Source organism: Gobius niger, assembly GCF_951799975.1.
Source record: "Gobius niger genome assembly, chromosome: 13".
NCBI lineage: Eukaryota > Metazoa > Chordata > Actinopteri > Gobiiformes > Gobiidae > Gobius > Gobius niger.
The window spans coordinates 3,133,816-3,156,513 of NC_136864.1; the positions used below are offsets into that span (position 1 = coordinate 3,133,816).

At 41.6% G+C, this 22,698-nt stretch overlaps 3 protein-coding genes across 6 annotated transcripts in view; 2 read left to right on the forward strand and 1 right to left on the reverse strand.

Annotated features, from left to right (window-relative positions):
- The window catches only part of LOC306972980 (uncharacterized protein), a 140,766-nt gene that overhangs the window by 102,410 nt on the left and 15,658 nt on the right, over positions 1-22,698 (reverse strand). The gene's annotated exons all lie outside the window — the stretch shown is intronic.
- LOC306972976 (uncharacterized protein) overlaps positions 1-22,698 on the forward strand; it is a 152,030-nt gene that overhangs the window by 75,666 nt on the left and 53,666 nt on the right. For 2 of the 3 annotated variants that reach the window (XM_079569746.1, XM_079569748.1), the window contains exon 1: positions 10,416-10,527. The exons of the other annotated variant lie outside the window; for it this stretch is intronic. In XM_079569746.1, coding sequence (XP_079425872.1) covers positions 10,466-10,527 — 62 coding nt within the window. In that variant the 5' untranslated portion in view covers positions 10,416-10,465. Of the gene's footprint in view, positions 1-10,415; positions 10,528-22,698 lie in introns of those variants that run through there. 3 annotated transcript variants of the gene reach the window in all.
- LOC306973034 (uncharacterized protein) overlaps positions 1-22,698 on the forward strand; it is a 100,170-nt gene that overhangs the window by 15,244 nt on the left and 62,228 nt on the right. The window lies entirely within an intron of this gene.

Genomic DNA, 22,698 nt, shown 5'->3' on the forward strand with positions numbered 1-22,698 from the left:
CAGAAGACTTCAAATTGACGCGTTATTGATTTAACCGGACTGTTACGATGCTGTAGCTGTTCCTCTGTAGATTAAGCCTGTTATTTTCACACACACACACGCACACCCTTCTCTGGATGCGATTTTCACATGTTGTATGTATATTTCACTGAAGACTTAGCTGAATGTATGAAACTAAACTGGTCTAATCGGTATAGCCTCCGTGGTGGAGCTGCCTGTGCGTCAGGACGCGCGGCTGGCAGCTGCTCCACATCTGCATCAGTCAGGGCAAGCTACAGGTGTGAGCTGCAAAAGCCAAACTACCGCCTGCCTCTGATGAAAGTGATCAGCGTCGAGACTTGATGACTTTTGGACAAGTCCCGATGCCCCCGCGCAGACCTTTTTTTTTTTTTCCCTCCACGAAGGAAAGACGCAGAGCATGGAACAGCAAAACGCAGAATTCAATCACCATTTACCGCAGTCATTTTGTAAACTAAACCAACGAGATGAGCCCAACAACATGGGTTCGACTGACAACGTTACATTTAGGCAATTATATCATTTCCGAAATCATTTTTCATGTTGGGCCTAGGCTAGTTAAATTTACTATAGCCTGTGCGTAATGCCTGTTCCTGAACAAGAGGAAAATAAAGCCTGTATTTTGTTATAAACGCTCTCTGCTGAACTGTTCAACAAGATTGCATAAGATGGTCTATATATTCTTCCAGCTGTGTGTGCATCATGTGCAGCATATGCTTTAATTTTGCAGACGTGACATTGAAACTTTTTAAGTTTCTAAAATTTGAAAGAAAAAACTTGAAGGTTGTTAAAATAATCTTCATATTTTTATGATAATTATGAATGCATTTAAATGATTAAATAATGTTGTAAATGTTGGACCAAGATAATGCTGTACAGACGCGCATCTGGAAGTCTGCGGTCGGTGCAGGTCCAAGTTGAGGACAAAAGCTCACATCTCTCATAAAGACCGAGCTGCACCGGTAGGAGCCGGTGCTCTGGACTTTAACACGCCTGTGTGGACAGTGGGAGGCTGGTGTCTTTTACCTGGTTGGAGCTGCTCTTGGGGACTTGCTACGCGAAGCTTCACATCTCGTGGTGCGTAAAAGAGCTCCGCGCTCATTGGGACCGCCCGGTAAGACATCTTCTGCGTCTTAATTTTGTGCCATGATCTATAAAGTGCCAGACATCGCGTGTTTCCCCTGAACTGTAAAGGCGCACGTAAATAAACTCCATTAAACGGATGCTGCTCAGTTGCAATCCGAAATTTTGAAGACCTCCGCAAATATTTGACCGATCAATACGAAACCAAAAGTGTTTTGTAAAGGCCCTGCTCGCCCTCCTCTTTACGAGCCTAAAGTAAAACCTTTGTGGAAGATTTCACAGTGAAAAGATCTGCACATGACCATGGCCTGATAAATTACACCCATTGCTGACCCATATGCGCGTATCTTTTCTCTCTGGTCAGAGGCGTGTGCCTTTCGTAGTCAGTTTATGGGGAGAGATGCGCCCTGACGCACAGGCAGCTCCACCACGGAGGCTATATCGATTAGACCAGTTTTGTTTCATAAATTCAGCTTAGCCTTCAGTGAAATATACATACACCATGTGAAAATCGTATCCAGAGGTGTGCGTGTGTGTGTGTGTGTGTGTGTGTGTGTGTGTGTGTGTGTGTGTGTGTGTGTGTGAAAAGGCTTCAGAACAGGCTTAATGTATCTACAGAAGAACAGCTACAGCATCGTAACAGTCCGGTTAAATCAATAACGCGTCAATTTGAAGTCTGTTGAATATACTTTATTAAATCTGGCTCTTGTGTGTTGTTTATGACGATGCAAATGCACGTCCGTGAGCAGTACATGAATTTAAATAAAGTGCGTCGGGTGAGGCGGCTAAAGCTAGCTTAATGATAGCTACGGGTCCACAAGCATTCAATAAATATGCAACTTTTACTCCTCGAATCTCTCGTTTGAGCAGCGAACAATTTGTAGCTCTACGTTGTGGAGCTATTTTGACCCGTTTTCCAATGTGTAAAACAAGTGACAGTGTTTTCAGCTGCTAAAAAGTTCTTGCTCCTATTAAATAACACAGTGACCGGAAGTGGTTTACTCACTTAGCGGAATGCGTAAGTCGTTAGCGCATAACCCCTATTCCACAACAAGCTCATCCAAATTACTTGAGAAAACAATATAACAGATTCCATATATATGACACATATCCGATCTTTTCTAATGCGACCCAGGCCACTTGGATATGTGGTCAAAATCCAATATGTATCTGATCTTTTGTGATGTGCTACAAATATCATCCATTTTGTATTAAAGTATGGCTGGAGCGGACAGGAAAACAAGTGCACTTGTTATGAATGGTTCGCGTGAGTGACAGCACTGCCTCTGCTCCACAAAGTCCATAGTTCAAAAAACTGTCTCTCTTCCTTTTTAAAATGATTCAGTTATTGATGTACTAGCTCCGTTAGCTTCCCGAAACTTTTCAGGTACATTCAGACTGAACGCAATGGAGGAGTCAGGGGCGAGTGATTTACATGTTATCCCTATGCCAGTCTGCGTTAAAGAGTGAATGAAAGGCCGGCGGTGCGATGGATGTGAGTAGAGCACAGTGATGAGGGTGAGAAGAACGACCAGAACGGAACCAATGTGGCGGAAAGGGCGTTTGATGAGCATCTGGAGCAAAGCGGGAAAGCGATTCTACAATGTCTTAATTTCAAATAGATTACAAATCCAAGTCAAAGAGAAGATACCGAAGTGATGATAAGTAGCCATGTTCAAAAAACGTTCCAAAAAGGCAAATGATAAACATGGTGAAAAGACTAAACATTTGTGACCTCCACATTTCTTCATCTGAAACACTGAAGAGGCACCAAGAGCCCACACACCTGCAACACAGTGTAGGCGTCACAAGAGGCGCTGCAGAAAACAAAAAAGGGACAAATGAGGAGGTATCTGGGCAAGACTCACAGCTAAGGTTCTGTCTTGAATATTATGTCCTGTCATTATGTCATTGTATTTGTTCATTGTTTTTGTTTGTTTTGGTTTATTTTCATATGTCCATGTTTTTAATGTGTCCATTGTACAGTGTCCTTGGGTGTTCTGAAAGGCGCTTTTAAATAAAATGTATTAAAACGTTAAACTTCCCAAGATTATAGATTCAGTATTTAGTATTTCGTTGTCTATTTGTACATAATGTTGGCTTCCAGTTCACAAAACCCTCGAAGAGGGTGAATGTTTTAAACTGAGTGTCACACACTACTCATCTACCAAACTCAAAGCACCTGCACAGGTTTTCCCAGGTGTCATTAAATTGCTTACTTAAGGATCAATATGGAGAAGACTGCAATCTTGACAAATGGCCAGAAGACCGTTATTGATACCCTCCTTAGGATGGGTAACCACAAAAGTTCATAGCTAGGGAGGCTGGCTGTTCAGAGTTCTGTGTCCAAACATATCAATGGAAAGTCTAGTGGAAGGGCAAAATGTGGTAGGGGAAGATGCACCAGAAGAAGAGCTGACCGTGTGCTTCAGCGGATTATCAAACAGAGAAGATTCATGAATCTGGCAGAAATACAGAAAGAGTGGAATGAGGCAGGAGTCACAGCTTCAAAAACCACCACATTCAGACGCATCCGGGAGAGGGGCTACAACTGTCGGGTTCCTCGGGTCAAACCACTTCTGAGCCTGAGCCAACGTAGGACCGTCTCAACTGGGCCAAGGAGAAGAAGAACGACTGGACTGTTGGCCAGTGGTCCAAGGTCCTCTTTTCCCATGAAAGTAAAGTGTGCCTTTCATTTGGGAATCAAGGTCCAAGGATTTGGAAGAAGACGGGTGAGGAACAGAACCCAAGCTGCTTGACGTCCAGTGTGAAATATCCACAGTAAGTCATGATTTGGGGCAATGTCCCATGCAGGTGTTGGTAAACTCTGCTTTCTTAAATCCAAGGTCACCACATCAGCCTACCAGAATGTTTTACTGGACTTAAGAGACATGATTCCTTCTGCTGAGGATCTGTATGGAGATGCAGATTTCATCTTCCGGCAGGACCTGGCCCCTGCCTATACCGCCAGAAGCACGGTATGGTGCCCATACCGTCACAATACTTGACTGGCCAGCCAACTCGCCGGACCTAAACTTTTATCAAGAGGAAAATGAGGGACACCAGACCCAAAAACAAAGAAGAGCTGACAGCCAGCATCAAGGAAAGCTGGGCTTCCATAACTCCCTGGCAATGCCACAGGCGGATGCCTCAATGCCACGGCGCATCAGTGATTAAGGCAAAGAGGTTCCCTACAAAATATTGAAGATTGACGTATCATTTTGAAAGTACCCTATTTTGATTGATTTGATGAGATCCTTATTTCTTTTTTTTCCCGCAAAAACAGAGATGTAAATGGTGATTTCTTCACAGTATTCTAATTTTTTGGAAATACTGTTTTTGTGGGTTTTGTGAGCTGGAAGCCCAAATTATGTACAAATAAACAACAATTGTTTAAATTGTGAGCCCTGAATCTACAATATATAGAAGTTAAACATTTTGAATGGAATTGTGAAAATAAATAAACTTTTCCATGGTATTCTAATTTTTTGGAAACGGTCTATATGTGTGGCAGCCTGTGCGTCCCAAAACAAATTTCCATTGGGGCGAATACAATAAATCTTGAGCTAAGCCAGACATGCCTTCTATTGCTCTGGTTATACATTCACTGCTCTTACATACTTACTTGAACTTTAATGTAGTAGTGTTGTTAAGATATTATTGACATTGTCATTAAAGCCTTTTGCTCTTTTACAGATCAATCAAAGAGGACCCAGACTGTGGAGGTAAGAAAAGCCCACCTACGTTATAAAGTAACACGTCTTTTCCCATTGAGGCTCCAGTCTGAGCCTCGTCCTGTCCTACTGCAGACTCTACCTGTAACATGCAGTTCTCTCCCTGTGCAGACCAGTGCCGGGAGAGTCATTTGTTACACAGATAAAATTATAGTATGTTAGTTAGTAGTAGTAAATTGCAAGGGATGTCCTGATTTTATTACCTGATCAGAAATAGAAGACAATCACATGGTTTCAGACGCGATCAGAGTCGGACCGTTACAGTAAATACATGTCCATTCTTATTACTTTTGATCAGATTTCTGTCATCAGATTTCATTGCTGTCATCGATGTTAAAATGAATTCACAAGTGAATCAAGATATTTTGCAGAAAAACCTGAGACTTTCATAACAGCGTGGAATAAGTAGGTGAACCCCTGTATTAAATAGCTGGCTGATCCTTCTTTTGTAGCAACAACTGCTTTTCTGTAGTTGCAGATTAGACGCTCACAACAATCAGGATGAATCTCAGACCATTCCTCTTTACAAAACTGTTGCAGTTCAGCAAGAATCCTGTTCACTTACTTTTTCCTGTGAATGTTTACATGTTATGGCCATTAAAAAATGGTAACATGAGAATGTTTATTAATTCTGATGATTTAGATGAAGATCAGACCACATTTTATGACCAATTTAGGCAGAAATGTGAGAAATTCCAAAGCGTTCACATTCCCCCTACTGTATATTAAATGTGCTGGGGTCCCTCATGCACTTAGTGTATATTTTGCCCATTTTGATGAACAAATGTACCTCATTTGTTCATCAAAACAGGCAAAATACACAGTTTATTGGATTATATATTATCTGGAAAAACATTTAGGGGATCCAACACTGCTGCTTTAAAGACTTGTCATTTGGTGATCAAAGTTTATGGTGTCTGTCACTGCAGGTGTTCAGAGTCAACATGAGGCTGATCCCAATCTGGTCCAGATTAAAGAGGAACCAAAGGAGATTCAAATCAAACAAGTGTGGATTGAAGCGTTTCCGGTCATTGTCTCTGTGAAGAGTTTAAAAGAAGAGTCTCTGCTTCATGAAACAGTGAAAGAGGAGAACGGAGAGGACACAGACGGAGCAGAAGGAGAAGATTCCTTTGACACTGACGACTCTGCAGACTGGACTCCTTCCGCTGGAAGTCCCACTCCACAGACACACACTGGACAGCTGCAGGAGCCGGCTCTTGGGAGCAATGATGGAGGTCCAGACAAACCACACAAATGCTCTCAGTGTGGGAAAGGGTTTTTAACTCGTTACAATTTAAAGAAGCATGTACGGACTCACACAGGAGAGAAACCATTTAAGTGTCCTGACTGTACATCGACCTTTTCACAAAAATGTCATCTGAAAACACACATGATGCATCACTCAGGAGATAAGCCATACAGATGTTCAGATTGTGACAAGGCGTTTTCACGGAGGTGTGATTTTAAGAGACACGTCAGGATTCATACGGGAGAGAAAACTTTTTGGTGTGATGTTTGTGGTAAGGGTTTTTTAGATAGTGGAACCCTGAAAAAACACAGGAGGATTCACACAGGAGAGAAATCATTCACGTGTGATCTTTGTGCAAAGACTTTTTCAGAAAAGGGAACCCTGACAAAACACATGAGGATTCACACAGGAGAGAAACCATTCACGTGTGATGTTTGTGCAAAGAGTTTTCCAGAAAATTGCCGCCTGAAAAAACACATGAGGATTCACACAGGTGAGAAACCATTAAGTTGTACAGTTTGTGCAATGAGTTTTTCACAAAGCAGCCCCTTGAAAATGCACATGAGGATTCATGCGGGAGAGAAACCAATAACGTGTGATGTTTGTGCAAAGAGTTTTCTTGGAACACACCAACTGATAAAACACATGAAGATTCACACAGGAGAGAAACCATTCCGGTGTTCCGTTTGTTCAAAGAGTTTTTCCGAAAATGGTCACCTGAAAATACACATGAGGACTCACACAGGAGAGAAACCATTCAAGTGTGATGTTTGTGCAAATAGTTTTTCTGACAATAGCACCCTGAAAAGACACATGATGATGCACACAGGAGAGAAACCATTCAGGTGTGATGTTTGTGCAAAGGGTTTTATCAAAAATAGCACCCTGAAAATACACATGTGGATTCACACAGGAGAGAAACCATTCAGGTGTGATGTTTGTGCAAAGACTTTTTCAGAAAATGGAACCCTGAAAAAACACATGAGGATTCACACAGGGGAGAAACCATTCCCGTGCGATGTTTGTGCAAAGACTTTTTCAGAAAATAGCCACCTGAAAATACACATGAGGATTCACACAGGGGAGAAACCATTCAGGTGTCATGTTTGTGCCAAGGGTTTTGTAAAAAATTGCACTCTGAAAACACACATGAGGACTCACACAGGAGAGAAACCATTCAGGTGTGAGGTTTGTGCAAAGACTTTTTCAAAAAAATACACCCTGAAAAAACACATGAGGATTCATACAGGATGTGCAGTTTGTGGAATGAGTTTTTCGCACAAAAGCCGCCTAAAAGCACACATGAGGAGTCACACTGAGGCTCCGTTCAGCTTCACCGAATGTGATTAAGGCATTTGTTCGTAGCTCTACTGTTTTTGCAATGAGTTTTTCACAATAAAACAAGATGGCCACCTGAAAACAGAAGAGAGAAGCTATTCTTTACTAATGTAGTAGTAGAAATGTATTTATTCAATCAATCATTTTTTATTTATATATCGTTTTTCATACATTTCATGTAGCACAAAGTGCTTTACACATTTAAAAACATTCTCTCACACCCACGCCGTCCCACAAATACAAACACACTGTCGCACTCACACTCTCCCCACCACCTCCCCAGAGACACACCACACAAGCACATCACACACACTCAAGGTAAAACATTGGACGCAATGGACATAAGGCTGAGGTAAGGCTGGGTATAGATAAACCAGGTAAGGAAACACCATCCAAGGAGCCGTCTGCATCAGGAGCGGCACCTCGGCTGCAGCCACAGGCAAGGCACGGTAGAAAAACCACACCTCCATCCAGACACCCACTGGGTAGTGTACCCCAGCGGCCACAGCCCATCACCGCTCCCGAGGCAGAGGGCTCCTCCAGAGGAGGAGAAAGCTCCTGGGAAAGCATAAAAATTGGTAACAAAAAGAAAAAGTAAAATTGAATTAAGACCGAGGGCCGTAATATTGGAAAGACGACTCACCATGAGTCTTTTTGTTGACTTTGGGAATAACTAGGAGAGCCCTGCCGGAGGAACGAAGGGGCCGTGAAGGTTCATAAGGTAAAAGCAATTCTGAAAGATAAGAAGGACCAAGACCATGAAGACATTTAAAAAACATTAAAATAACTTTAAAATCGATCCAGACACACACGGGAGCCAATGCAGCGATTCTCAAACCGGTGTAATGTGGTCCCGCCTCCTGGTCTTCGTCAGGACACGAGCTACTGAATTTTGTAAAAGTTGTAAACCTGAGATGCTCTTTTTGGGAAGACCAGAAAGCAGGGCATTACAGTCGATACGACTGGTGATAAAAGCATGCATGAGCGTCTCCGTGTTGGCCCGAGAGAGAATGGGGCGGACTCTGGCTATGTTCTTTAGATGGTAAAAACCTAATGTGTGGAATAAAAGTCAGCTCAGAGTCAAAGATCACACCCAGGTTCTTCACCTGTGAGGAAGGATTATTAGGCAGTGACTGTAGTTTGGGTAAAAGTCTCTCTCTCAGGGCCGATGATTAACATTTCAGTTTTGTCCTGGTTAAGCTGGAGAAAGTTTTCTGCCATCCAGAATTTGATATCTAAAATGCAGTTAGAAAGTGCATCTATTGGCCTGGTGTCATCAGGAGACATGGAGATGTATAACTGTGTATCATCAGCATAACTGTGAAAGTTGGCTCCATGTCTCCTGATGACATCGCCAAGAGGAGCACATACAGGTTAAAAAGCACTGGGCCCAAAATCGAACCCTGGAGCACACCACATGTAATTTTATGCACCTTAAAGGAGCAGGTATCCACAATTACCATGAATGTCCTGTCTGTGAGGTAGGATGTAAACCATTTGTGCACAGCACCAGAGAGGCCGATGTGTTTTAAACGAGTTAAAAGAATAGTGTGGTAACGTGCACTGTCCAGACTAAACAAACCAATAAATAAAAAATGTGTTTTCAGTACCCTGGGAACCAAAATCTACTGGCAGACTGCCTCTCACGTGTTCCCCTTGAGTCACTCCACAGACTGAACCTGAGCCTGACATGTTTGTTCAGATAGCTGAAATCTCCGAGCTCCGCCGAGGATCATCCTACACTCACAAAGCTTAGACAGGTCAGTCAGTCCAAATGGCCAAGGACCAAAAAGTCGATGTCCAGTTGTATTGTTCTTTTAATGATGCTGAGTTCCATTGTTTGTCATTGTTTTTAGAGTGTGTGTGATCCTTCATCAAAGACTGGCTTGTCACCAACTACTTACCGATGAATTAAAACAAGACTGAAACACTGATCTTTTCTCCAGACCACAAAGATCTGGCTGATCAAACAGTTTAATGATGCTGAGTTCCATTGTTTGTCATTGTTCTTAGAGTGGGTGTGATCCTTCATCAAAGACTGGCTTGTCACCAACTACTTATAGATGAACTAAAACAAGACTGAAACACTGATCTTTTCTCCAGACCACAAAGATCTGGCTGATCAAACAGCACCTTGGCTTTCTTGGCTCCTCTGTCAAATCCAGCCTCAGAAACCTGGGGGTTGTGTTTGGCCAGGCCAATTCTTTGGAGACATTACAGCTCGTACGAAATTGCTTTAATCACCTTAGGGACATCTCTAAAATTTTGAAAATGTTATCAAGTCCTGTTGATATGAAAGCATGAATTATACATTCCAGGTTATTGACAAGTCTGCTCTGAACAAACAGCAATTTGTTCAAAATTCTGCTGCCAGACTTTTAACAGGTGCCCCTCGAAGGTCGAGTTGACCTGTCTTCAGTCTGTTGCCCACAGCTCTGATTCATTTACTGTGAGGAAAAAAGTGCTTAAGTTTTAGCGGCTGTGCAGCCCTTTAGATGATTGTTAAGTTGGACGTGGAGTTTTTTCTGCAAATAACCAGCAAATGACCACAATATTCTTTGTTTCAGTAAAGAAAAAAGCTCAATATGTCTGTATTACCAGCGAGACGACACTAACTATTCACCCTCCGTCTCAATGCTGGATGGTTTAGTACTTATGTCGGAGATGAGTGAAGTTACTCGCACTTTTCTCCATTTCTAATAATTTATGATGAATACGTTTTTTCATCTGTCAGTATATTACAACAAAGTCATTGATAGTTACTTCATAAAGTTATTAGAATCTAATTATCTGATTTGCATTTGCAATAGTAAAACATTAATGCGTTCCTTAAAAAGAAGTTTAATCGAATTATCGTCGTGGTGGATTAGTCCTATTTAGTTTAAGAGGATATTGCGCTAGTTTTACCTCTTAGACCTGGCAACCCTGCTCAGACCGGAAGTGAGCGCTGTGTTGTGGTGCTGTGTTAGCATTAGCTCTGAACAGAAGTGAGACACTCTTTTCCCCAAAGCTTCTCCTTAAAGCGGACAGAGCGCAGTGAAACATGTCAGAAGTGAAGCTGGAGGAGGAGCAGGAGCTGTGGGAGCCCGCGGAGGTGGAAAACAGGTGAGTTTAGAGCCAAGACAGGACTCTCTCAGATACAGAGGACTGTCCACAACAACACGAGGCCTTTGTGTCTTTATCAGGGACTTTTCACACACAAACTGATTGAGTTCAAGTGAGGCTTGTCAAGTCTCAATGCGTTATCCAAGCCTGCCACAACGCTGATTGTTTATTTTGTATGTGCGAATATTACAGCTAATATGTTTGGCTAAGGCACTGATGTTTAGGGACCGTCAACAATGTGTTGTATTTTCACTCGTACTTCGAGATCCTCAATAATGTGTTCAACTTACCAATTTTCGAAAATATAAGTAGCAATGCTTTAGGTTTTGGGTGACAAATAAAAATGACAAAAAACAATCAGCACAAAAATATAAGTCATATCTGAGTTTGCTATGGAAGCTTTGATATTAATTAAAGGAAAAAAATCAAAAATAAAATAAAATAATATTGTAATGTAAAATTACTCATTGCTTGTGGAATTACATTATAACATCTACATGTTTCATCTGCCATCTGCAGGCAGTCATCAGAAGTATCAGTGGTATCAGTAGTATATGATACTTCTGATAACGGCCAGCAGATGGCAGATGAAACATGTAGAGGGTAAAGATTTCAACATCTCTAAACCTAGTGCACTCTGAGATCTGAGCCCCAGCTACAGCTTGCGGTTCCTAAGACAAAGCATAAAACTAGATGGGACAGAGCGTTCCACAGCTTTGGGCCGACAACGGAGAACGCTCTGCCCCTCCACGCCCGAACGGCCCCCACTGTGGACTGTTTTAAATCTCGTCTTAAGACCCATTTTTATTCTCAGGCTTTTAACTGCGCGAGTTGTATGATCCCCTGTGTCTTTTATTTCTTTTATCTTATTTCTTTTATTGTTTTATCTATTGTTTTTAATTATTTTATTGTTTTATCTATTTTATTTTTATTCATGTCTTTTACGAACAATTTATTGTTTTATGCAGGTTTTAGTATATTCTCCTTTGTTTTATTTTTAATCAGTTTCTTTTGTGGTAGAGCTAGTTAGTATTGTATCTGTTTTAGGATATCATGTGCAGCACTTTTGGAAACATTTTTGTTGGTTAAATGTGCTATACAAATAAAGTGGATTGGATTGTCTGACCAAATGAATGCTGAAAGCTGTTCTAGTAGCACAAGTAGACACAGTGAACATTGCGAAGCTTAAGGTGGGATCTGGGCAAGACTCACAGCCAAGCCACTCATGCCTATTCTATTGTTCAGGCTAATGGATGTTCAATGGAGAATAAAACAGATTAACTGCTAAGCTCTTCTTTGTGCTGCTCAAGACTAACGCCTAAACATAATTTCTTTGTATAATGACAATAAAACACTTATATACTTATTTATTTACTTAAACTGTAATGCAGTAGTGTTGTTTAGATATTATGGGCATTGTCATTAAAGCCTTTTGCTCTTTTACAGAACGATCAAAGAGGACCCAGACTGTGGAGGTAAGAAACCAGACCAGACATACCACGACACATCTCCTACGTTATAAAGTATCAAGTCAAATTTATTCATAAAAAGCCCCCAGGTCTGAATTATTATGCACAGCAGCATTCCAATACATTTTATAGAAAATTGTAGTTTGTTTTGTAGCATTAGGAGGTCATATTCGCTGAAATCAAAAGCTATTGCAATCCAAAACATCTTAACAGGTCGAGTTATATTTTAACATAGGACCCTTATTTGAGCAGCTTCACAATATTTGCATCCATTGAACTTGAAGTTTTTGGAGTTTCTGCTTGGTTTTCTATGCAGGATGTCAGAATAGCCTCCCAGAGCTGCTGTTCAGATGAAAACTGCCTCCCACCCTCATAGATGTTTTGCTTGAGGCTCCAAAGGTTTTCAACAGGGTTGAGGTCAGGGGAGGAGGGGGTCCACATCATGAGTTTCTCTCCTTTTATGCCCATAGCAGTCAGTGATGCAGAGGTTTTCTTTACAGCAGGACATGGTGCGTTGTCATGATGAAGATGATCTTATTAGGGAAAGCAAGGTTTTTCTTTTTGTAGCATAGAAGAAAGTGGTCAGTCAGAAACTCCACATATTTTTCAGAGGTCATTTTCACACCTTCAGGGAGCCTAAAGGGGCCGACCAGCTCTCTCTCCCCATGATTCTGGCCCAAAACATGACTCCGCTCCCTCCTTACTGACTTCACAGCCTTGTTGGGACATTGTGGCCATTCACCAACTATCCACTACTCCATTGATCTGACCATCCAGGGTTCCACGGCCTCATCAGTGAACAAGACTGTTGAGTCGTCATGTATTTCTGAGCCACTGCAGCCGTTTCTGCTTCAGCTTCAATGAACAGCTTAGGGGAGGCCCGGATAGAAGGTTTATGCACAACTGCAGCCTCTGGAGGTTCCTACACCTCGATGTTCGGGAGACTCCAGAGCTGCTTTGTAGCAGCTGTTTTATTCATCTGATGTATTTGTCTGGCTGAAACCGTCCTTATTGTGCCTTTATCTGCACAAACCCGTGTGTGTCTGAATCAGTCACAAATCTCTTATCTGTATGATGATTACGCTTCCTCTTTCATGAAATATCAAAGGTTTTCATACCTAGACCAAGGCATTCAACTATTTCACACTTTTCATCAGTAGAGAGATCCTTTTTCTTTCCCATATTGCTTGAAAATGGTGGTTTGCTTAATAATGTGGAACACCCTTTTTCAGAAGTTTTTCCCTTGACTGGGCATAACTGACAACAAATCATCCCAGCTCTCTGAGATTGATGTCAGTGATTCAAAGAGCCCCAAGACACAAAACCATCCATGATGGTAACTTGCCAAACTTTAGTTTGTGAAAGAGCTCTTGGATGCTCCACAGCACCAAAGTCCAAACCTTATCACCACTGTGAAGTTTGGTGCAGGAGCATTATGGTGCGGGGCTGTTTTGTTGCCTCAGGGCCTGGATAACATGCTATCATCAATGGAAAAATTAATTCACAAGTTTATCAAGAAACTTTGCAGAAAAACCTGAGACTTTCATAAGAGCATGGAACAAGTAAGTGAACCCTGTATTAAATAGCTGGCTGACCCTTCTTTTGTAGCAATAACTGCTTTCCTGTAGTTGCAGATTAGACGCTAACAATGATTAGGATGAATCTTGGACCAAATCCTCTTTACAAAACTGTTCAGGAGGATTCATAAACATCCTCCCTGTCCTGTGATGTTTACATGTTATGGCCAATAAAAATATGATAAAAAGTAAATGTTTGGGTGGTATTAGTTTAAGCAGACATTATCTATTAATTCTTATGATTTTGAAGAAGATCAGACCACATTTTCTGACCAATTTAGGCAGAAATGTGAGAAATTCCAAAGCGTTCACATTCCCCCTACTGTGTATTAAATGTGCTGGGGTCCCTCATGCACTTACTGTATATTTTGCCCATTTTGATGAACAAATGAACCTCATTTGTTCATCAAAACAGGCAAAATACACAGTTTATTGGATTATAAATTATCTGGAAAAACATTTAGGGGATCCAACACTGCTGCTTTAAAGACTTGTCATTTGGTGATCAAAGTTTATGGTGTCTCTCACTGCAGGTGTTCAGAGTCAACATGAGGCTGATCCCAATCTGGTCCAGATTAAAGAGGAACCAAAGGAGATTCAAATCAAACAAGTGTGGATTGAAGCGTTTCCGGTCATTGTCTCTGTGAAGAGTTTAAAAGAAGAGTCTCTGCTTCATGAAACAGTGAAAGAGGAGAACGGAGAGGACACAGACGGAGCAGAAGGAGAAGATTCCTTTGACACTGACGACTCTGCAGACTGGACTCCTTCCGCTGGAAGTCCCACTCCACAGACACACACTGGACAGCTGCAGGAGCCGGCTCATGGGAGCAATGATGGAGGTCCAGACAAACCACACAAATGCTCTCAGTGTGGGAAAGGGTTTTTAACTCGTTACAATTTAAAGAAGCATGTACGGACTCACACAGGAGAGAAACCATTTAAGTGTCCTGACTGTACATTGACCTTTTCACAAAAATGTCATCTGAAAACACACATGATGCATCACTCAGGAGATAAGCCATACAGATGTTCAGATTGTGACAAGGCGTTTTCACGGAGGTGTGATTTTAAAAGACACGTCAGGATTCATACGGGAGAGAAAACTTTCTGGTGTGATGTTTGTGGTAAGGGTTTTTTAGATAGTGGAACCCTGAAAAAACACAGGAGGATTCACACAGGAGAGAAATCATTCACGTGTGATGTTTGTGCAAAGAGTTTTCCAGAAAATTGCCGCCTGAAAAAACACATGAGGATTCACACAGGTGAGAAACCTTTCAGGTGTGATGTTTGTGCAATGAGTTTTCTAGGAACACACCAACTGATAAAGCACATGAAGATTCACACAGGAGAGAAACCATTCCGGTGTTCCGTTTGTTCAAAGAGTTTTTCCGAAAATGGTCACCTGAAAATACACATGAGGACTCACACAGGAGAGAAACCATTCAAGTGTGATGTTTGTGCAAATAGTTTTTCAGACAATAGCACCCTGAAAAGACACATGATGATTCACACAGGAGAGAAACCATTCAGGTGTGATATTTGTGCAAAGGGTTTTTTAAAAAATAGCCACCTGAAAAATCACATGAGGACTCACACAGGAGAGAAACCATTCAAGTGTGATGTTTGTGCAAATAGTTTTTCAGCAAATAGCACCCTGAAAAGACACATGATGATGCACACAGGAGAGAAACCATTCAGGTGTGATGTTTGTGCAAAGGGTTTTATTAAAAATAGCACCCTGAAAATACACATGTGGATTCACACAGGAGAGAAACCATTCAGGTGTGATGTTTGTGCAAAGACTTTTTCAGAAAATGGAACCCTGAAAAATCACATGAGGATTCACACAGGGGAGAAACCATTCACGTGTGATGTTTGTGCAAAGACTTTTTCAGAAAATAGCCACCTGAAAAAACACATGAGGATTCACACAGGAGAGAAACCATTCAGGTGTCATGTTTGTGCCAAGGGTTTTTTAAAAAATTGCACTCTGAAAACGCACATGAGGACTCACACAGGAGAGAAACCATTCAGGTGTGAGGTTTGTGCAAAGGCTTTTTCAAAAAAATACACCCTGAAAAAACACATGAGGAGTCACACTGAGGCTCCGTTCAGCTTCACCGAATGTGATTAAGGCATTTGTTCGTAGCTCTACTGTTGTTGCAATGAGTTTTTCACAATAAAACAAGAAGGCCATCTGAAAACAGAGGAGAGAAGCTAATCTTTACTTATGTAGAAGTAGAAATTTATTTATTCAATCAATCAATCATTTTTTATTTATATATCGTTTTTCATACATTTCATGTAGCACAAAGTGCTTTACATATTTAAAAACATTCTCTCACACCCACGCCGTCCCACAAATACAAACACACTGTCGCACTCACACTCTCCCCACCACCTCCCCAGAGACACACCACACAAGCACATCACACACACTCAAGGTAAAACATTGGACGCAATAGACAGGCTGAGGTCAGGCTGGGTATAGATAAACCAGGTAAGGAAACACCATCCAAGGAGCCGTCTGCATCAGGAGCGGCACCTCGGCTGCAGCCACAGGCAAGGCACGGTAGAAAAACCACACCTCCATCCAGACACCCACTGGGTAGCACACCAGCGGCCACAGCCCATCACCGCTCCCGAGGCAGAGGGCTCCTCCAGAGGAGGAGAATGTCCTGGGAAAGCATAAAAATTGTTAACAAAAAGAAAAAGTAAAATTGAATTAAGACCGAGAGGTAAAATACATAAATACAAAACAAATATTAATAACAGTTAAATATCAATTAAATAAATTATAAGGTGCTGAGAAATAAATAGGTATAGCAAAAATAAATATCAGTCAAAAGCTAAGCTAAAAAGGTGGGTCTTGAGCCTGCTCTTAAAAACATTTTCGTTCTCCACAGCCCTGAGCTCCTCCGGCAGGTCGTTCCAGAGGCGAGGGCTGTAATATTGGAAAGACGCCTCACCATGAGTCTTTTTGTTGACTTTGGGAATAACTAGGAGACCCCTGCCGGAGGAGCGAAGGGGCCGTGAAGGTTCGTAAGGTAAAAGCAATTGTGAAAGATAAGAAGGACCAAGACCATGAAGACATTTAAAAAACATTAAAAGAACTTTAAAATCGATCCAGAAACACACGGGAGCCAATGCAGCGATTCTCAAACCGGTGTAATGTGGTCCCGCCTCCTGGTCTTCGTCAGGACACAAGCTACTGAATTTTGTAAAAGTTGTAAACCTGAGATCCTCTTTTTGGGAAGACCAGAAAGCAGGGCATTACAGTAGTCGATAAGACTGGTGATAAAAGCATGCATGAGCGTGACCGTGTTGGCCCGAGAGAGAATGGGGCGGACTCCAGCTATGTTCTTTAGATGGTAAAAACCTAATGTGTGGAATAATAGTCAGCTCAGAGTCAAAGATCACACCCAGGTTCTTCACCTGTGAGGAAGGATTATTAGACAGTGACTGTAGTTTGGGTAAAAGTCTCTCAGGGCCGATGATTAACATTTCAGTTTTGTCCTGGTTAAGCTAGAGAAAAGTTTTCTGCCATCCAGAATTTGATATCTAAAATGCAGTTAAAAAGTGCATCTATTGGCCTGTTGTTATCAGGAGACATGGAGATGTATAACTGTGTATCATCAGCATAACTGTGAAAGTTGACTCCATGTCTCCTGATGACATCACCAAGAGGAGCACATACAGGTTAAAAAGCACTGGGCCCAAAATCGAACCCTGGGGCACACCACATGTAATTTTATGCACCTTAAAGGAGCAGGTATCCACAATTACCATGGATGTCCTGTCTGTGAGGTAGGATGTAAACCATTTGTGCACAGCACCAGAGAGGCCGATGTGTTTTAAACGAGTTAAAAGAATAGTGTGGTAACGTGCACTGTCCAGACCAAACAAACCAATAAATAAAAAATGTGTTTTCAGTACCCTGGGAACCAAAATGTACTGGCAGACTGCCTCTCACGTGTTCTCCTTGAGTCACTCCACCGACTGAACCTGAGCCTGACATGTTTGTTCAGATTGCTGAAATCTCCGAGCTCCGCCGAGGATTATCCTACACTCACAAAGCTTAGACAGGCCAGTCAGTCCAAATGGCCAAGGACCAAAAATTTGATGTCCAGTTGTATTGTTCTGAGTTCAATGCTGAGTCCCATTGTTTGTCATTGTTTTTAGAGTGTGTGTGATCCTTCATCAAAGACTGGCTTGTCACCAACTACTTACCGATGAATTAAAACAAGACTGAAACACTGATCTTTTCTCCAGACCACAAAGATCTGGCTGATCAAACAGCACCTTGGCTTTCTTGGCTCCTCTGTCAAATCCAGCCTCAGAAACCTGGGGGTTGTGTTTGACCAGGCCAATTCTTTGGAGACATTACAGCTCGTACGAAATTGCTTTAATCACCTTAGGGACATCTCTAAAATTTTGAAAATGTTATCAAGTCCTGTTGATATGAAAGCATGAATTATACATTCCAGGTTATTGACAAGTCTGCTCTGAACAAACAGCAATTTGTTCAAAATTCTGCTGCCAGACTTTTAACAGGTGCCCCTCGAAGGTCGAGTTGACCTGTCTTCAGTCTGTTGCCCACAGCTCTGATTCATTTACTGTGAGGAAAAAAGTGCTTAAGTTTTAGCGGCTGTGCAGCCCTTTAGATGATTGTTAAGTTGGACGTGGAGTTTTTTCTGCAAATAACCAGCAAATGACCCCAATATTCTTTGTTTCAGTAAAGAAAAGCTCAATATGTCTGTATTACCAGCGAGACGACACTAACTATTCACCCTCCGTCTCAATGCTGGATGGTTTAGTACTTATGTCGGAGATGAGTGAAGTTACTCGCACTTTTCTCCATTTCTAATAATTTATGATGAATACGTTTTTTCATCTGTCAGTATATTACAACAAAGTCATTGATAGTTACTTCATAAAGTTATTAGAATCTAATTATCTGGTTTGCATTTGCAATAGTAAAACATTACTGCGTTCCTTAAAAATAAGTTTAATTGAACTATTGTCGTGGTGGATTAGTCCTATTTAGTTTAAGAGGATATTGCGCTAGTTTTACCTCTTAGACCTGGCAACCCTGCTCAGACCGGAAGTGAGCGCTGTGTTGTGGTGCTGTGTTAGCATTAGCTCTGAGCAGAAGTGAGACACTCTTTTCCCCAAAGCTTCTCCTTAAAGCGGACAGAGCGCAGTGAAACATGTCAGAAGTGAAGCTGGAGGAGGAGCAGGAGCTGTGGGAGCCCGCGGAGGAGGAAAACAGGTGAGTTTAGAGCCAAGACAGGACTCTCTCAGATACAGAGGACTGTCCACAACAACACGAGGCCTTTGTGTCTTTATCAGGGACTTTTCACACACGGACTCCACACAAACTGATTGAGTTCAAGTGAGGCTTGAGAAGTCTCAATGCGTTATCCAAGCCTGCCACGACGCTGATTGTTTATTTTGTATGTGCGAATATTACAGCTAATATGTTTGGCTAAGGCACTGATGTTTAGGGACTGTAGGCGATTTTACAGGAAATATTAGCACTAATATACACAAGATGTGACTCCATAAGATCAATTTAAACACAGTAAAACAGTTAAGTTTAAAGTATTAAAGTATCAAAAAGGTCTCGCCAAGCGTGTTCGTTGATCCCAAGGTCCAAGAAGAAACCACTAAAATTCAGTAGCTTTAGTCAAAGAAGATTTATTCCCTATAACAATTACAATTCTAAACACAGATTCTCCGAGCGCTAAAGTCCCTACACTAACACACACACGGTGCTCGAACGGGGCAGTCCCGGGAAAAAGCATCGTCTAACTGCGCTCTTACAATATATATTATCAAAAATGTGACGTTCACGAAGAGATAGGAGATGAGTTGAGCTTAGGCCAAGGTCACCAAGCTTTCCTCTCAGTAGTTTTCCACTAGAAGTGTCTTCCTGATGCCTTATTTGGAGTTATTATTGTCCAGACGGTTGTGGGCACCTGGACGTCTCCATAGATATGAGCAAAAGAATGCAAGAGCGAGAAATGGGGTATTGTTGCAGCAATGTGCGTGTGAAAAGATTGGTTTTCAACTGGAACTTAAAGCACATAGATTAAATTCATCAAAAACATTCAATAGCATTATAAAATATAACATTAGCTAAAAATCATCAATTTCCCACATTCCCTCTTTTGATCTCTCACCAGAGATCACAAAAATGGCAAAAGCAAACAATGAATTGGCTGTGTATAAAAAATATATATTTTTGAAATGTCCAATACAAATAAAAAAAAAAAAAAAAAACTTACAATACGTGTGTGTGTGTGTGTGTGTGTGTGTGTGTGTGTGTGTGTGTGTGTGTGTGTGTGTGTGTGTGTGTGTGTGTGTGTGTGTGTGTGTGTGTGTGTGTGTGTGTGTGTGTGTGTGTGTGTGTGTGTGTGTGTGTGTGTGTGTGTGTGTGTGTGTGTGTGTGTGTGTGTGTGTGTGTGTGTGTGTGTGTGTGTGTGTGTGTGTGTGTGTGTGTGTGTGTTAGTTATGGCAGGAGTTCATCAGTCTCTGTGTTGTCCGCTGTCTCCGCAGCATCCGTTGATACCGGCATCAGTATGTAATGTACTGTCCTCCTGGTCCCACCATCGAGGTTATGATTTTTTTTTTGACAGCATGCTGCGAAGACAGGGCACTATGGCACATGGCGAAGAAACAGAACCAAATCAATATGATTAGTACAAGCAACAGAAATTTCTGGTCAGCGATGGCTTTTGTGACAAAATTCTATAGAAGTTTCTAATTCAAAGGTGGGGGTTCTGTTCAATATGAGTGATATATTTTAACAGTCCTTTAGACAGGACAGAGGGTAGCATGTCAGAGCTGGTTTGGATTGGTATGGTCTGACAAATAAAGATGGGGTTCCTGAAGCGTTGGGCATTTGGATACACACAAAGCAATTGATCAGATTCCTGTGATTAGCAGTCCATTTGGCATATTTGTACCATATATTGACTTAATGCATTTTTATTTTTTTTATTTTTTTTGGTTGTCTGTGTCATGCCATGCGGGTCAATGAGGTTGGTATAAAAATCACTGCGTCGGGCACACATTTTAAAAGGTCTGGTCACATCATACCATAAATCATTGTTCTGGAAAGTGTGATTGCATGTGGTCTTGGCAGTTGCCATTATGTGTATGCCCCACCTCCCGGTCTGGGTTATTGTAATAGAGTAAGCGTGTGCCATATTGTCTCGTGGCATCACGCCAACATTAAAATAGTAGTCTGAGATTGTAAGGTCTGTACATGCCGCTATTAAGTGAGTGATATCTACTGTTAATGGTGAATGTTGTGGTGTGTCAGGTGTTTATTTGTAAAAAAAAAAAAGAAAAAGAAAAATTCCCGCCATTATAATTCCCATAATTATTATACTACCAATCTTCCCTCTTTTGGACTGGGGTAACCCAGGCCATCAGAGTAGTTCAAACGAGGCATGTAAGCGGTGTAAAGTGTGACTTACGACCAGGGAGCAATATATCCACGTACAGTGGGAACAGGAAACACTCCTAAGAACCAACTGGAGACCTTAACTTGCAGCTCTGACCTGGAGACTAACTGACACAAGTGGTTAGCGGAAGCAGAAAAAGGAAAATTATTCAATGGAAGAAGAGACGTCCGGTGTGGAATAGTTTGCAGCCGGCCTGGTTTTAGTCAGATGATACCACCTTCCAGGGCTGTTTTCAAATTCAAAGTAGGATGGGCTCGATGGGAAAAATGTTTATCATTAGCTCATAATCATGTGTTTCAAAAAGGAATGTGTGGGGAGTGTTAGGATGGAGTGTTGCGATGTGCTGCTGGAGCACTTCCTGTCCTGATCTTGGCCTGATTAGAGCACCTTTCGGATACAACCGAAACAATGCACTGTGTTTTCTGGAAGCGGCCTGTTGCGTTACAATATCCCAGGCGCTTCATTTTCATATATATTTAAACTACGTGAAAGTGACCCTTACTATACCCCGTTAGCTTGTCCACCCATGACAAGCTACAAACCCCGGAAGTGTAACATTATATTACTGTATAGGCAGGAAGTGGCTAGATATGCAGATCTCCATTTAAACCATCAGAAACGAGCACTGCCAGGCCAGCACATATCCGGTCGCCATGGAGATAGATACCAGACCACTATGGTGCCCCATCAGCGGCTATGTGTAAGCAGCAATGATGTGGCATAGCAGCACAGAGTAAGAATGTGTCATAACAATGGGTGGAAAAGAAAAAATGCCCTAAAACTATTAGTAAACTACTCTCAGAATCAGCCCCCTTCTTCACGGCAAGAAAGTTTCAGATGTGCCGGTACCAGGCATGAATTTGCGACGAGTACCAGGAGATTCAAACCCTCTCTATCCCTGCCTCGTCGTCTGTCCCTGGGCCGTAACTAATGGTGTACCTGATTAAAACCTATTTGTTAGCTCCAGCTCTATGTGTGTGCGAAATGTGGTTCCAGGAGAACTGAGATCAACAATTTAGAAGTTGTCATTTTAAGGTTTAGTTTAATATGATAATTAGAAAGACCAAATTTAAACATGGCATTTACGTAAAGATATATAATAGAGAATCAACACTGTTCTTAAAATAATTTGATTATAACACATGGGTATAACGTGAGTGTGATAACAGAGTGCATATATTTCTGTCACAGAATATATCAAATGAGTATAAGGTTTGTGGCAAAGTAGAAAGCTTTCATACAATGGCTACTACATTATTAGTCATTAATAATGCTAATAATGCTCTTGTCTTGTCAGTAAGGCACATGTGATATATAATTGATCACACAGTTCTCATGGAACAGTTATCTGTAGTGAAGGTGTATTAGCAAATCGTAAAGTGTGTATTGTGTGCTACAATCAATACTAGGGACAGGGAAGATGTCTTCATCCGGGTCTTCACCCCACAAAGGGGCCATTTTGGAACCAGGGAACGCTCAGAGTCCGTCATGTCAAAGTCAGGGTCAGTCAGGGTAACTGTCAATGGCACCGTTACTATTACCTGGCAGTGCCAGGGCTCACTAAAGCCCTTAATATACAATTTTGGTTCAAATTAGCATTCATTTTGCCCATGTTTTTTATTTTTTCCTATAGAACCCTTATCAAAATAG